Consider the following 16,950-nt stretch of genomic DNA (forward strand, 5'->3'; position numbering starts at 1 on the left):
TTTGTTTATATTCATAATGCTCTAACTTGAAAGATTATAGATAAATAAAAGAAAGATCAGTATAACACAGAAAAGGGAACAGGGGAAGAGGGAGGAGGATAAAAAGACATTCTGGGGACTGCACTAAAGCTAATTTTATTCCATGCTTGTATAATTATGTCAAAATGAACCCTAATATTATATATAATGATAATTAACTACTAAAATATTTGACAAAAATAAAACAATAAAAGGTACTATTGCAATGGGCTCAAGTTATAGGCTGGATGACAAATTCATTGTTCTACAGTTTCTATATAATACCAAATTTGATTATCAGTGTACTGTGGACAATCTTGTATGCAGAAATTTTTCAATAAACACAGTTGATAGCAAACACAAAATATTGTAGGCCATTTTCCTGTTAGCAGTTTGGGAGATCAGTTTTGCTTTGTGCCTTTGCCACCACATGGGGAAACCAAATTGGAGAGTCCAAATTTCTATACTCTATAGAATCTCAGAGCTGGCTATTAAAGACCATGTAATACAATGTCATAATGTGAAATTGATTTGGTTAATTTATTTGACAAAGTCTGTAGAAAAATAAAATCAAAGGCTTGACGGAACTGACCAGTCAGTTTTACTAAAACACTTGATTTGAAATTAAAATGGACAGTTTGATAATTCTTGTTGGATGCAGTCTAAATGAACATTGCTATCAGGAGATCCAGATAATATATACTTTTATATATATGCATATTAAATCCAATGCAAAATGTGAATTATCATTTAAGACATGTATTGTACTGTCACTCCACTATACAAGGTGAAGAAAGGGGTGGACTATATGAAGCATACTCTCTCAGTATTTTGTCATTTTTCTGAAATTTTTTTCAGAATAGCAGAGCAGGCATTTTGTAATTTCCTGAGCTACAAATCATTTTTAAAATTATGATGATATTATTCAAAACAGATGTGAAAACGTATGTTTTCCATAGTTGTATTAACTGCTTACTTGTCATACTTAATAAATGTTGATATTTCTACTTTAATTTGTTCCCTTTAAATATCTAAAATCTATTGTAGTAAAATTTATTTTGTCTAACTATACCAAATATACGCATAAAACTTGACATAGAAAGTCTCATTCAAAAACAAATTTTTGGGGCTTGAGCTGTGGCTCAGTGGCACAGTGCTTACCTGGCATGTGTGAGGCACTGGGTTTGACCCGTAATACCACATAAAAATAAACAAATAAAATAAAGGCATTCTGCCCATCTACAACTACAATTTTTTTTTACAAAGGTAAAGTCTCCACCAGAACTGGGGTGCATGCAGTTTAATATACTACTCTTGTTTATTAATGTCCTCATCACGATGTGTGACCAACCTATTTGATTGAAATGAATAAAACTGTGCCATTCCACAGCAAGAGATTCAGAAATGCCAGTATATACCACCACTGTGTAGTTTATGAAAATCAGTTACTATACATCTGTACTAGTGCTCCAGCTGATTTTTCATAAGACACAACAGTGTATACTTGAGCTCTGCAGCACACAGGTCAGTCCTAAATGTCATTTTGACTTATGGAGTTTGCAGTTCCAATGGAATCATATGTGTCATGTACAGCTTAAAATTTTCCTTGAAAAGGTGCTTTACTACTAAGCTCTCCTTCAAATAGTCATGGCATGGTAGAAAAGAGCTCTCCATAACAAATTGTTTCTGGGTTATGAATGAAATTTCATCTTTAACTAGAATTCCATTACCTGTATAAGAATTTGGGTAGTTTAATATACTAAACCTGACTTTTTCCATTCTGACAACTATTCTGAAATAAGTCATTTGCATCTTGGAGCCCCAGAGTGTATAGCATTTCAGTGTCTGGCTAAGGAAAGACTAAACATGTGGCAAGGAAACCAACCATGGATCAATGAAATTAAAATCATACACTATTCCAAATTCTGACTAAAATGCTCATCTAGGTAATTATGAAGCAAGTTTAGCCTAGAGAAGAAAGAAAAAAATTTCCATTAACTGTTCAGTTCATGGAATATTTTTCAACATATTATGAGTATCTTTAGTAGATTCCCTAACTACTAAAATTGTCAGACCATCTGCCAATCTGATAAATTATATGTTAACTACCATCTAACTCATCATGACAGCAATAATGCATGGTCTATAACATATGATTATATATTTTCCTTTTCTCCTAACTTTATAACCTTTTAAACAAAGTTGCATTCAGTTTTCATTTCAGAAATGCATCATTTTGAAATTCTTACTCTCCTTACCTTCTTTAAACAGATATCCTAAGACTAAACTGGGTACTATACAGAGATAACACATGCACCGTGGCAGATAAAAAGCCATGTTGAGGACATATTTACCTGTATTGCAGAAAAATACTTGATGGATTAACCTAATAAGCTTTTTTTATGGTTTATGAGTAAGACAATGCAAAAAAGCTTAGTGGTGAAATTATTGGTTTAGAGAACCCTAATTTAATCAGTGCATTGATCACTGATAGTGATTAGCTAGGTGATAATGGTTGGCCAGTAGGGTGTAGGGTGGAGGTAGCTAGGTGGAGGTGGGTCACTGGGGGCATGCCTTTGGGGCTTATATTTTGTCCTGGTGAGGAAAGAACTAACTCTCTCTCTCTCTCTCTCTCTCTCTCTCTTTCTTGTGTGTGTGTGTGTGTATGTGTTTGTGTGTATGTGTGTGAGTGTGTCTCTTCTTGATGCAATGTCTCCATCTGCTTTCTTACTTCACACCCTTCTGGCATGATGTTCTCTCTCCCCTTCAGCCCGGAGTAGTGGCGTCAGCCATCTGAAAATGTGAGCCCCTGAATAAACTTTTCTTCCTTTAAAATTTCTCTAGTTAGGTCTTTTAGACACAGCAACAAAAAAGCTGACTAAAAGAACTTCATTTGAAATGATCAAATTCACTTATTTTTTAAAATTGGTTTTGAGGGTTGAGGAAAGCAGCTCTTCCCCATTACACCAACTTGATTTTTGTAAATATAACAACAAATCATGAAGAATTTAAATAATAAATATACATATGTGTGTATATATGTATGTGTACACATATACATACACAGAGAGAGGCATCACATCTCTGAATAGTTACAATGAAAATGTTTACCGTGACATTTTTGACATGCACAGACATTTTTCAGGTTGATAGGTAAATTATAATATTAATAAACAAACGTCAGGTAATAACTTTTTTACTACTAAAAGAATTTATCCAAAGCCATATGGAATTATTCTGAATTAGGAACAGTGGATGCAATATACAAAACTGATATATTAATTGAGTTAGTATCTGATATTTATATGTACATCAAATAAGGAAAAATCATTTTACCTTTATTTTCCCTTTGGAATTTTTTGATGGTTGGTCCATTATCCTGATCAACAATTAGTTCCTCTCTATTGTTGGGCATCATAACTATAAATAAGAGATGTAACTGAGTAATTTTGATGCAAAATTCCCAAAAGAAAGGCAGAAGAGCATCACATATATGGATAATATTCTCTAATAACAATATGAATTTTATATACTTCTACTTCTGTAACTGTAGAAAGGTTGTTATAAGTATGATAATCACATAATTTAAAAATTAATAAGATGTTCAATCATATGAATTTTAAAGTATAATTAATATATAGCACTTATATACTTGCCAACATATGTTCTTTAGAGCACTTAAAATGTTCCTCTTTTAAAATCTATATGCAAGTTATTGACCTCCATAATTAATAATATATTTCCCAAAATGTTTCAGGAAATAATTCATTTAATAGATCATGAGTTTAAGGTAATTTTGCATTTAATTCACTGTGGAAGATTTTTCAAATATCACATATTGAAAAATTAATAGATAAAATATAACTTTCTGGTAACTATTGCCATTCTCACAGTATATCTATATTGGAAGAGAAAATAATGCTAATTTTCTGAGTTTGTTCTTTCATTCTGTGTACTTATATTTTATTAAAACTTTATATACAAACTATTACTATTTTTAAATCCAAAAAGCACCAGAACTTTTTATTATTTATAGATTAAGTTATTATTATGCATGAACAACTATAGAATATACATATAGAATCTAATTACTTTCATATGAATTAGAAATGTACTATGTTTTTAAGATTTTTTTGTAATATATTACAATGCTTTGGAAATATTTGATTTTACTTCTAAGCATAAGTTAACTATTCTCTTGTATCTATTCACTAAGTATATATCTTTATGTGCTCTGCTTTTAGCCAGCATTCAATAAAAAATAATATATATCTACATTCTCCCTATGTATGTATATATATATATATTTGTGTGTATATATCCATATAAATATATATATGTGTGTATATATCCATATAAATATATATATACATATATGTATATATACATATATCCATATCCCTTCCCTCTCTTTCACTCTCTTGCACATTCATCAATACAAGGATTATTCCAACAGCATAGTGTGAACTTCAGTTTCTTGATTCATCAGTGATCATTCAGCGTAGCTACCTGTCTTACCTAGACTCCCTTGTGTTACAAAGTTGTAACAACCAGGTAGTCTGTATTCATAGAACAGAGTAAGGCTAAAAACCTTGGTCACCTCTTTCAGGAATTAAACTTGCACCCTCAGGGCCATAAGCCTCAAACTCTAACTCACTGTTTCTTAAATCTGTATTCATTTTAGAATCCCCTGAGGAGATAATGAAAAGTAAATCAAAACACTGCTGCCCAGGCTACATTATCGACCAAGTGAATGAGACCCTGACTGTTTGGTCTGAATATCCATGGTTGTAGAAAAATCCACCAGTGATTATAATATGGAGCCAGATTTAAGAATCACAGAGCTCACTATGAGGCTAGAAATCCACAATGTATAATTTTGACAGGCTAAGTGAGACTTGGGTTAATTTCTACAAGGAAAAAATTGCCTTCATCCTTGTCCAGCACAAATGCAGAACTGAATGCCTTCTGAAATTCTGTTAATTCATCTCTTCCCATTAAAACACACACATATGGGCTGGGGAGATAGCTCAGCTGGTAGAGTGCTTGCCTTGCAAGCACAAGGCCCTGAGTTCATATCCCCAGTACTGCAAAAAAAAAAAAAAAATTTAAAACACACACATACACACATTATTTTGGAGAGCCTCCTGGAAGGAATCACTATAATGAGCTCTAAAGTACACCTAACATCCCCATAGCAAGACTAAAAAAAATGCAAATGTCATTTCCTTAAAGGAAACAGATATATAGGAAATTAATTTGTTTAGGTATAGAATTAATTAAGAGTTTACCTAGGTCAGTTGATCCATAATTACTGTATATTAAATGAGAATGGGTACAGCTGAATGTATCTGGTAATTTCTGTATACCTGAGTGATATCTGATAGTAGGAGATGATAAACAGTCAAGGTAAAGACCCACATAGAATAGCAATGTTTATTATCTCATATTTCCTTAAATCTTGAAAATTCTAAAGTGTTTTCCACATATTATTCCATGATCTCAAAAAAATCCAGTGGAGTAGCCAGGGAAATAATCCTTTCCATATCATAAAGAATCTCATGGTAACTATACAACATACCCAGGATATTATATCTAGAGTTAAATATCTAGTGTTAGTCTGATAGTACTGCAATTTTCTGGAATAGTGTATGTGGTATAAGATTTCTGAGAAAATAAGAAATGTAGAGAAAGGCAACCAGGTACTGTAGCATACACCTGTAATCCCAGCAGCTCAGGATGCTGAACCAGGAGGACCTTGAGTTCAAAGTCAGCCTCAGCAATTTAGGGAAGGCCCTAAACAACTCAGTGAGATCCTGTCTCTAAATAAAATGCAAAAAAGGGTTAGGGATGTGGTTCAGTGCCCCTGGGTTCATTCCCCAGTACAAAAAAAAAAAAAAAAAAAAAAAAAAATAGAAAGAAAGAAATGCAGAAAAAACATGTTCAATATTTGTGATCCAAATAATTTTTAAGATTGTGGCATATAATATATTGAATCACTTTTTAATCACTCTTAAATGAAAAGCTGCCTAAAGAATATTTGAACTTGCATTATTCCAAAAAATGCTGTGAATATTACAATGCTAGTGTATTATACTGCAACAGCTCTTACCTACCAATATAACTTTGAACTAACAAATATTCTACCAGCAATCCTATGATACTTTTCCCATGAGATTGTATGATACAATAAAAAAAGGCCTTTGCAGAGAACAAATTTCTGACACTTTCTTTCATTTTGTTGGTCATATTATTTCAGCAATAAAAGTGACCACTTCAAAAAGCCATTTTATGTTAAGAAAGTGTCAGCTCCTCCAGCTTCTTTCTCCCCTATTTATTGCCTAATGAGGAATTTCCTGAACAAATATCTTCCAATACTTGTTTCAGGCAAAATACCCACCCATTCTCTCTGACTGATGATCCATCTGAGAGGGAGAGCTGGATACACTGCTGCTGGGGTGAGAGGAGGTGTGACTCCCCGGGCGATGACTCTCTTCAAGGGAGGGAGCAGGAGAAGGACTCTCTGGGATCCGCTCCTGACACAAAATAAAACATAAAAGGAAATTCCATGTGTATGCCAAGTTTTTCAAGATGGTTGAGTCCATAGGATTTGAAATGTTGTCTTTCTCATCCTGAAAGTAGGCACATCCACAGTACCTGGTCTTAAATATACATCTTTAGACAAAAACATATTTTCATTCTTCTGAATTTAATGGAATATTGTGAGTTAAGTAAGAGAAGGCAAAAGGAACCAGAGACATTCTGAGTACATGTAGGAGACTCCAGAAAAGTTAATTTCGATACTTTTTCTAGAACAGTAATAAATAAATATCAACCTAGGTATGTAGCAAAAGTTACCATTATTGTAAGTTTCTAGACTGATATAAAGTTCATAACAAGGCCTAGAGAGTGATACTACTATCTGACTAGGAAGGAGATATCCCAGATGTAAAGAGTTGAGAGCCTTGGGAAAAACTCACAAGTAGTGGCATCTAGTACATTCTTAGTTTTTCTGCACAAAATTTATGGATATGATATGCAATTAATCTATTAGACCTCAGGAACTAGTGTTGAATTATACTAATTGTTTTATAGTCACAGAACACAATGATTTTGTTTTCAAACTGATCCTGTCAATTCCTTAATAGCACTTAGATTTGTATAGTTTTACACAATGAATTTGAATAAAGAGCAAATATTTTTACACACTTCTATCTGCTATGGCTTTCAAAACTTTTGAGGTTATAAACATTGTTATAAAACACTGAAGTTATTCACCATATTTATGCATGAGAAATTATTGAATAAAACTGCATGATTCAGTTAATTTGATCAATAAAATAATCAAATTGCAATATCTGTGCATATATGCAATAAATATGAATGAATGATAGACATGCTAGGGCAAAAATATTTGTTCTATAAAATATTTCATTCATCCATAATACATTTCTTAAATTAAAAATTCTAATTATCTGTAATTACAACATCAGTATTCAAAATATCATAACATTAAGAATTAGTTTATTGAATAAGTGCATGTGCATTTCATATTGATTTTGCATGAAAGATCCAAAATTTATAAATTCCCTAAAGAAAAACAATGTTTGTTTAATGCAAATGTAACGACTTGAGAGTTAAAAGTTATTATTTCATTAACTATTATGAGCATTTTGCTGTCATTTCAAGAGGCAGAATGATGCCACTCTTTCTCCGAAGATGTCAATTCCACATCTTAATTGTCAAAACCTGTGAATATACTATGGTATATGAAGAAAAGAACTTTAGAGAAGTCATTGAGATGTTTGACATAGGGAGATCATATTGGATATAGGGAGATTATCTTGATGGTCCCAATATGATCAAAAAGCTTCTTAAAAGTAGAAGAGAGAGGCATAAAAGGAGTATCAATGTGATACAATATTGCTGTCTTTGAAGGTAGGTGAAAGGGACTTTGATCCACTAAATGTGAGTGGCCTATAGAAAATAGAAAAGGCAAGGAAACGTTCTCCCTTCAAACCTACAGAATGGAACATAACTTTACCAGCACTTTGCTTTTAATGTTGTGAGACCCATGTGTGACTTCTGAACTATAGAACTATAAGATAATAGATTTGTATTGTTTTAAGCCACTGAATTTGTGTTAATTTGTTCTAGCAGCATTACAACACTAATGAAGTCATCAATGTATTATATTCATTTTTATATGGTGTATTACATTATTGCCTAGCATTTAGTTAACACTCAATAACTTTAGTGAAATGAATTGTAGACTTTTTGTATAGTAGATTCAGTATTATGTACAAATTAAATAGCAATAATTGTAAATATACAGTACACTTTAAAGACTTTATAGCTGTTTTCATGCCTTAAAATCAATGTTTTAAGTATACAGGAAAACATCTAGTTGTAACAATGTAAGCAACAATGAAAAGTAATATATAAATAATGCAGAAGAAAAGAATCAAGTTCTTTTCCCAATAATTTTTTGGAGGGATAATATGGGATGGACAGGAAGATCTATATATCCCTCACACCACACATCCTTTCATTTTTTGAAGAGACTAGACGTTCATTAGTTCTAAAATACAACTGAAGTTGTCCTGTTTAAAAATATATTCTCTAGATAGTATATTCACGCACACATACACATGCACGATAAAAAAAATTCATGTGAAGCCCATTTACTTTTTTAACTGTTATGTAGTCACACTGATTTATGACAAAACGTGCATAAAATGAAAAGCATTCAATAATTGTTAATGAATTCTAACACTGAAAATTTGCTACACACCCACGTATATTGTGTGTATATATATATATGTATATATGTATACATATATATATATACACAATTCAATGGATGTCTGAATGAACAGATAAGGGAAGAGTACAGAAGTTATTGTGCAAAAACAGAATTGAACAAACAAAATCACTGCATAATGGTCAACAGGAATCTCACATGCAGTATTATATGCCTCCATAATTAAAATGGAAACTTTTTTAGTGATTCCTACAATAAACAGTTTGGAAAAACAAGAGGATATAAATGATAATTATACTTTGTCTTGTCCACTCTGCCTAATTAAAAAAATGAAAGCTTGTTCTCAGTTAAAAAAGACTGGAAGAACATCAACCCAAATAGAAAACACTATAAATAATAAGAAAAATATAATGCTGAAATAAGGTATTTTCCCCAACATGTATAAAATTAGCACAAGATGGGACAATATGAGCTTGAATAAATTACCTTCAAACTCCTTAGCCATTTTCAACAACACATTAAATGAAACAATAAACTAACTTTGAAAACATGATTTGGAGAGCGAATATTAAGAGTGACAGCAACATTTCACATGAAGGAATATTTTGCTTTTAGTTTTTGTAGCCTAACCTGGTGTGGAGGCACACGCCTGTAATCCCAGAGGCTCGGGAGGCTGAGGCAAGAGGATCATGAGTTTAAAGTCAGCCTCAGCAAAAGCAAGGCACTAAGCAACTCGGTGAGACCTTGTCTGTAAATTAAATTCAAAATAGGATTGGGGATGTGGCTCAGTGGTCAAGTGCACCTGAGTTCAATTCCCAGTATGCATCACCCCCCTAGAAACAAAGATTTTGTAGCCTGCACTTTCTAAATTTAATCTGAGTTTAGTTCATTATTATTTTCCTAAGGCAGCTTAGAGGTCAGACATACTTTGCCATGTAAATCATGTTAGACATGTTCACTGTCTTATTTTGATTTAGAATTAGTTGTGTTAAAAAAATCTGGGCAGAATTGGAATGTTTAATTGCTACTCAAACAATGATAGTTCTATGAACAATGTCTTCTTTGAAAGCAAACATTCATTTTTCAGTCCTATAATCAGTATGCATCTATTTAGCTATTTAACTGCAATATGTTTTGGTTCATTAGGTGGCTACTGTTGTGTCTCAGCCTAGTTAAAATTTCACAGCAAGTTAATCTGTTTTATTACAAATGAGAACACAAGTAATAATGTCCTCACCATTTGCCAAATACAGGGTTAACAGTATTTGCAACAAATCAATAAGGACATTTAAAAAGGAAAATGGCAAATCTAAAACCCCAATCATTTTTACTCATTGATGACTTCATTTTATGTGGCATTTATGACTTTTACAACCCTTTTACTCTTCATGCATTTCATTTGTGCCTCATCAAAAACAGCTGTAGCTCCTCTAAAACACCACAGAAATCTCCAGATTCAAAGAAGCAAAGGAGGGAGATTTTCAAATTTAATACGTTCTAAGACAACCAAATTCCTATTTACCCCTGCAATTAGTAAAATTATCTTAAATAACAACTCAGATTCTAACACATATTTATATATTTCAAGAAATATTATTAATTAGAACATATATTAACCTTCTATATCATACAATTTGCTTTTTCTTGATATATCACAAATAGTCAAAGGAGACAGTCATCATATTAAATCATTTGAAAGTATACTGTTTCTTCATGAAGAACAGGCGCAATTCTTAGAAAATGCAGTTTCATACAGGGTTTAACACACTCAATTTGGTTTAAGATTCAGTTTATTGCCACTAAAGTATCAACTGACCATTTTCATAGAGATCATTTATTTCACATCAATAAATCCCTTTACCTCTTTGGAAATATGATGGCATACATAGAATTTATGAAGCACTGATATATGTGTATTAAACAACTCTATCATGTGTGTTATACATATTTCTGAACATTATTAATAAAAGCATGACACTTTGTGTGTCATTATGAAGCAATTTAAGAATTACTCTGTGTTCCACAATCACCAATTATAGCATTTTCTAGGAACTCAGGAAAAAACTGGCTTGCTCTCTTGCTCTCTCTCTCCATATATATGTGTGTGTGTGTGTGTGTGTGTGTATGTATATACACACACATATATGTATGTATGTGTTTTAAACAGTGAATGTACAATACTTCATCGCCAAGAGCAATTAAATAATTTACCACTCAGAAAATATAACTGGATATTAGGAGTTTTCATTCTATAGTGATTTTGAAGGCAAAATATTAATCTTGAATTAAAAGAGGCAACATAATACTGCACATAAGAAATGATGTCAGACTGTAGTTGAATCTGGAGCACATAACTATTGAAAAGTCTAAACTGATAGACACACCCTATTTGTGGCCTGTTATGTTTGGACAAAAAACCCCTGACCTTTTCAATGTGATCAGCTTGTCTAGGAAGAAGCTAAGAGATAAAGGGAATCATACATAATATCTGCTCATAGCATTTGAATGGTCTCCTACTTCTGACAGTAGGAGAATGGATATTCAAGGAAAAATGCATAGCTTCCAAATTATGTTGTGGTCTTGGAAGTCTGCCACCCACCCAAATAAACAAACAAACACAAACGACCTTCAATTTTCACTCAAAGTATCTTCATCTCATGTTCAGAAAGATACTAATAGCTTTGTCTTTCCATAGAGACCTTCAAATAAGACTCAAGTAGTGATTTTTCAGTGAATTTGAATTATCACAAAACCCCACTCTGTGTTGACTAATTTTAATACCAGATGTTCACATGCTAATGCCACTGCCTTGTGACCATTTCCTATCAATTCATTAATTGCCAGCTGCTCAGCGAAACAAGAAACACAGCTAATCAGATGGTATTGGTAAACAGCCAAATAACCACTTCCTACTTAAACATCTTAAATGTATCAGAGAAAACTACAGTACACTAACATTAAAAAGTGTCTCACAAATACAGGGGGGAAATGTCATATTAGACTCTGAAATGTGAAATAGGGAATAAACTTTCATACTGGTCAGGTGTTTTACATATTTTTGCTTGTAAAATTTTGATATAATTGAAAGATTAATAGTCTTTCAAGCCTAATGATCATAATGCAATTTCCAATTCATGTTATGGCTATATTAGTTATTAGCTACAAATGCTAATAGCTGAGTCAACACTAAAGGGATCTGAGTCAGAACTAAAAGCTTCTATGTGCTTGGCATAGAAATATTCCCAAACTAGTGTCTGGCAAAGTAAGGACAATAACAACTACGAACATTTGTTTGTAACCTGTAATGTCTTTTCTACTTTTGGAATTAAAGCCCGTATCAATAATGATTGTTTATGTTGGAAATACTCCCCAAAGTTTAACATCTAGTGAATTCTTAGCTTTCATTCATTCGTGCGACAAATATTTATTGAGTGCCTAATGCAACCCATTAGCTATAGAAGAAAGGTCTATGAGTATTTTCATGTGGCATGTAGATGCCTATAGTCCAAATTAAAGATTGAATCATCCAAATATAAATTTTCAAAGATATTTAAAATAGAGCACAAATCAGGTCAGCTTTGATATTAAAATGGGCATCCCTTTCACCAGGTCCCTAATCCTTCCTTTGGGAATTTGCCATTAATGTAAACAAATGCTCTCTAGGGAGGAGGGTAAATACCTATAAGTGAATCCAATGGTGGGTACACCTTTGATCCTGGCACAGATAAGAGAGATTCACAGAAGAATCTATATAGATGAAGCTACTGCTGTCTCAGGCTAGCCCTTGATTCCTACTTATGACTATTTCTACATGGATTCTGGAATGTGAAACATAAATAAAAGAATGTTAGCTAATACACACTGAATATTTATTATATGTCAAATACTGTTCTTTGTTATATGTTTTCTCCCACCATTTAGCATCATGTTAAAGTTATGAACTGGGTGAAGTAGGTATGAATAACATTCCCATTTCATTGTGAGACAGGGCAAACTAAGACAAAGGTTAATTAATTTGCCTAATGTCACATAACAAGGAATGGTGAAAATAGAATTCAAATGTAGGCAAACAGCCTGTTTTTGAATAATACTTCTTCCAATGAAATCTGCTTTTGAATAGATCTTACATAGCTAACAGAGTGTAAGAGCTTTAGCTGAAAATAGTATACAATTCTACAAATATATGGGGGTCCTCTCTTTCATTTTTTTTTGTCAAGTCAGTGTAACATATCCCTCTGCACATATTATCCATTTGCTACATCAGTGAATAATGTGTTCTCCATCTGTAGTTTCTCAGAGAAAGGATGAAATTAAAATATTTAGCTATCAATATACTTTCTGGGCAACTGAAAAGTTAACTGCAATACATTTGTTGATTGTCAATCAGTATTATCAGAATTTTTTTCAAAGATGACTGATGGTACTGGACATTTCATTGACCTACTTAATGTGTTGAGCATTTTCATCAATTTAAAAAATAATGGAAGTATATATAGAACATATTAATTACTTCAGAAACTTTCTGAAATGATGGAAATACTCTATGCTGTGTAATCTACTAACTACAAAAGCAACATGTGGATATAAAGCCCTTAAATGTTTCTGATTGCAACTGATAAATTGGAATTTTAATTTTACTTAATTAACTTAAATTTAAATAAACACATGCCATGGCTACCGTCTTGGGTAGCTGCACTATAGTAGAAATATTCTATATACCAACAATTTATTGTTAATTGTTTAAATAGATGAAGGTAAGGAAATCTATTGAAGTATAAAATATATTTTTCTTTAGAAATCTAAACTTCTAAAAGTCATATCACTGTTCAGATTTCTTAAAAGGTATGATTTTATTTTCTAGCTGTGTGGGGAAAAACAGTACAGCAGTTGTGGCTATGCCACCCAACTCTATTCTCCTATGTAACTTTGATTATTTAAGAGTATTTAGAAGCATCAGCACCTAACTTTTTTCATCCCAAAATAAAAATATTTACCCACTTATTTGTAGGAATGACCCAAATGCAATTATGTCCAATACCTTCCAACTGGACATCATTCTACGCTAAAGAGTATGATTTATATAGAAAGGCAAACTGCTTATTCAGTTATTTTTATAAAGATGACTAAAATTTTAATTTGCTCTACTATTCTGAGGTAATATAGGTCGATAGGTAAACTGGTTGGAAACGTTTGTGATGGAAAATTGGCATGAAAAATTAGAGTTGTGTATTTTTTGCAAAGCTTCAAAAGAAGAGCTGTCTTGGGTCCTATTCTATTCAAAGCTAATTGTTAAGTATTCAATAATTTGTGAGCCAGTTGTTAAAATATTGGTAACCTGAAATAAGTCATGTTAGGAGTAAGTTTACACGCTAACCCATTAACAGCTATGATCTTTACAGAAGACATAATACCAATTAGAACTACTTAAATACATCAAGAATGCTGGTGACATTTTTTGTGAATTTTCACAAAATTTATTTCTTTATTTTTATTTTTTTGTGGTGTTCGGGATGGAGCCCAGTGCCTTATGCTTGCAAGGCAAGCACTCTACCAACTGAGCTATATCCCCCATTCTGTTGCAAAGTTTTTTAAACTCATAATTTGCTTGTAATTTGTACTTCTTACTGTGTATATAAAATTTTTGATATTTTGCTTTGCAGCTGTGTTTTAAATTCATTATATTGATTATACAACAAAGAGGGTTTATGATTATACCATTCTAACTTTCCCTAATTTATAGTAGATTTGTCAGAAAGAATCAAATTATATAGTTATGTCACTTCTTTCTAAACACTGAATGCTAAATTTTCTGGTCATGTATGTGTAGGAAGGATGTTTTACCTCTAAATGGTAAATATTATATAAAAGACATGATGACTTCAGTTTAGGTATCTCATAAAACAATGCTAATTTAAACATCTGGTTTCTAAATATCAATCTACCAGGATAAAAATATTGTACAAGTGTAAATACATACAATATGCATTTGTTTGACAAGTTTTCATATTCCCCTACTATTCTTAGAAGATGAATTTTCAACACAGATTTGCCCAATGCCAATAGCATTCTAATAGATTTAACTTAGAGCTCTGCTTCACAGAGATGTACATGAAATAAATTCTGTTGAAGCACAAGTAGTAGTGTAAAACATATCCTTAAAATTTGATATCATATTCCTGGTATCTTATTGAAAGGAAGATGACATTCTAATATATATATATATATATAATTATTTGTTAGTGACTTAAAAAATTAGAAAATTTTAATTATGGTGTGGTCTGTGGCATATCATTTTTAAATCTAATAATGTTAACATTACATAATAGCACTTTTTCAAAAGAAACATAACTTGACAACTTTATTAAAAGCCTTTTTCTATTCACTGAAATCAAATTTTTGTTGAGATAGGATATCACTCTGTTGCCCAGGCTAACATCAACTCTTTATAAATGTTTTAATTTATCTATTATCCTCCAGTGGAAATCTACTCAAAGTAGATTTGTACAGCAATTGTGTCCAAGGGCATTTGAATTAACCTATCTCTTTCATCTCACCTTAATCAAAATATACAAAAGTAGATATTATTTCTCTTCAGCATAAAATTGGTTCAGTGAATTTGGCAGAAATTAAATAAAAATGTGATTTAATGTTGAGCTTTTAAAAAGTGGTGAAAAATTCTATTTGTCATGGCTCAGACTTTCTTTTCTGAAAGTTTGTATGTAAAATAGGCTAATAACCAATAAACAAAATTAAAATGGTATTGAATTAATAAGTTCACAATAAAGCAATATTTGGAGTAAGGAGAATGTGATAATCCTTTCTATTTCTATCACCATAATAATCATCAATAACCAACTGGTAGTAATAAGTTCCACTCCCCAGTCTCTTGTCTTCAAATTCTTCACAAAACTATCCAAAGTTTCAAACATTCAACAAAAATGTAACCAATTCAATCTGAATAATGGTCCTCATGAAAACTAGTCAAATGTACTTTTGAAGAGACATGAGCATGTGTCTAACTAAGCACTCTCCCATCATTTCAAAGCAAATATAACAATACCATTCAAGTATGTTTTTGTTTCCTAATTGAATTTCCAAATTTGTGTGCAAGACTATGGTTTCTTAATAGTCATCCATTTTTAAAATCATTGTAATCTTATCCTTTATTTTAAATAATGTCCATGGGTAATTTTGTTCTCAAAGACAACTCTAATTCTCAGTTTATACTCTGATCAAATATTCAAACAACTAGTCTACATTAACCCACTAACAGCTATTAATTGTATTTGAAGGAAACAATTCCAATTAGTCATTGAAATACATATAAAGTTTTATGAACATAACCCATTTTTATTTTCCTTTCCTATAAAGTTGTTTTAAACTTTCTTCAGTGTTTTAGAAGTGTCCCCAATCCTAAATTAGAAGTGAATTTTAAAATGTGACCAAAATATTTAGAATGTCATATTTCCTCTGCTTTCACTTCTCTTATCTCCATGCCTATGTATTACAGTCATATCAAAATTGCAAGGCTCCGTGCATATCCATCAACTGCAGTGCCTTTCCCTGCCCCATCTCTTCTCCAAGTGAGGTATGATCTCTCCCTCCTCTAAATTCCATTAGTACTTGGTGATTCTCTTATGTTATTCATCACAATCTATCTTGTTAGTACACATTGAATGAATAGTTGTTTATTTCTTATTTGTTTATAAGTCTGTGGAAGTTAAAGTATATCTTATTTATCAGTTTCTCATGTTGTCCAATGTAATTGCATGTCTATATCAAGAGTATATTTGCTGAGTAAAAGAAGGGGAAAAGGAACAAATCAATGGGTTGCTATGATTAACTATACTCTTAGACTCCCATGCACCCTTATATCAACTTTTTGCTGAGAAAAAGAAGACATTCAAAAGTTTAGTTCATAAATATTTAGAAATTAAGCAGAGAGAACATGTGCCAGAATAAAAGGAAACAGAGTAGGAATTATAAGATATCTTTTGTGTTTAATTATTAGTGTAACATATGGCCATAAACTTTTGAAAAATGGTATGTAATGAAGATAATGATAATGAGAAAAAGTACCATAAATATTTGTTTAATGCTTCATGATTTTGATGTGTATTTTGCTCACATTATCTAGAGAGTCAATGAAATAAGTGGGACAGACTTTT

The 16,950-nt window shown here is 31.9% G+C and overlaps 1 protein-coding gene and 1 long non-coding RNA gene across 10 annotated transcripts in view; one reads left to right on the forward strand and one right to left on the reverse strand.

Moving 5' to 3' along the window:
- The window catches only part of LOC306650813, a 422,453-nt gene that overhangs the window by 314,678 nt on the left and 90,825 nt on the right, over positions 1 to 16,950 (forward strand). The gene's annotated exons all lie outside the window — the stretch shown is intronic.
- The window catches only part of DACH2 (dachshund family transcription factor 2), a 556,457-nt gene that overhangs the window by 75,824 nt on the left and 463,683 nt on the right, over positions 1 to 16,950 (reverse strand). For 6 of the 9 annotated variants that reach the window (XM_079123037.1, XM_079123033.1, XM_079123034.1 and 3 more), the window contains 2 exons: positions 6,419 to 6,554; positions 3,355 to 3,438 (listed from right to left, as the gene is read on the reverse strand). In XM_079123037.1, the coding sequence (XP_078979163.1) occupies positions 3,355 to 3,438; positions 6,419 to 6,554 (220 nt within the window). The remainder of the gene's footprint in view (positions 1 to 3,354; positions 3,439 to 6,418; positions 6,555 to 16,950) is intronic. The other 3 variants (XM_079123040.1, XM_079123039.1, XM_079123038.1) reach the window with 1 other exon arrangement.

Source organism: Sciurus vulgaris (genome assembly GCF_902686455.1).
Source record: "Sciurus vulgaris genome assembly, chromosome: X".
NCBI lineage: Eukaryota > Metazoa > Chordata > Mammalia > Rodentia > Sciuridae > Sciurus > Sciurus vulgaris.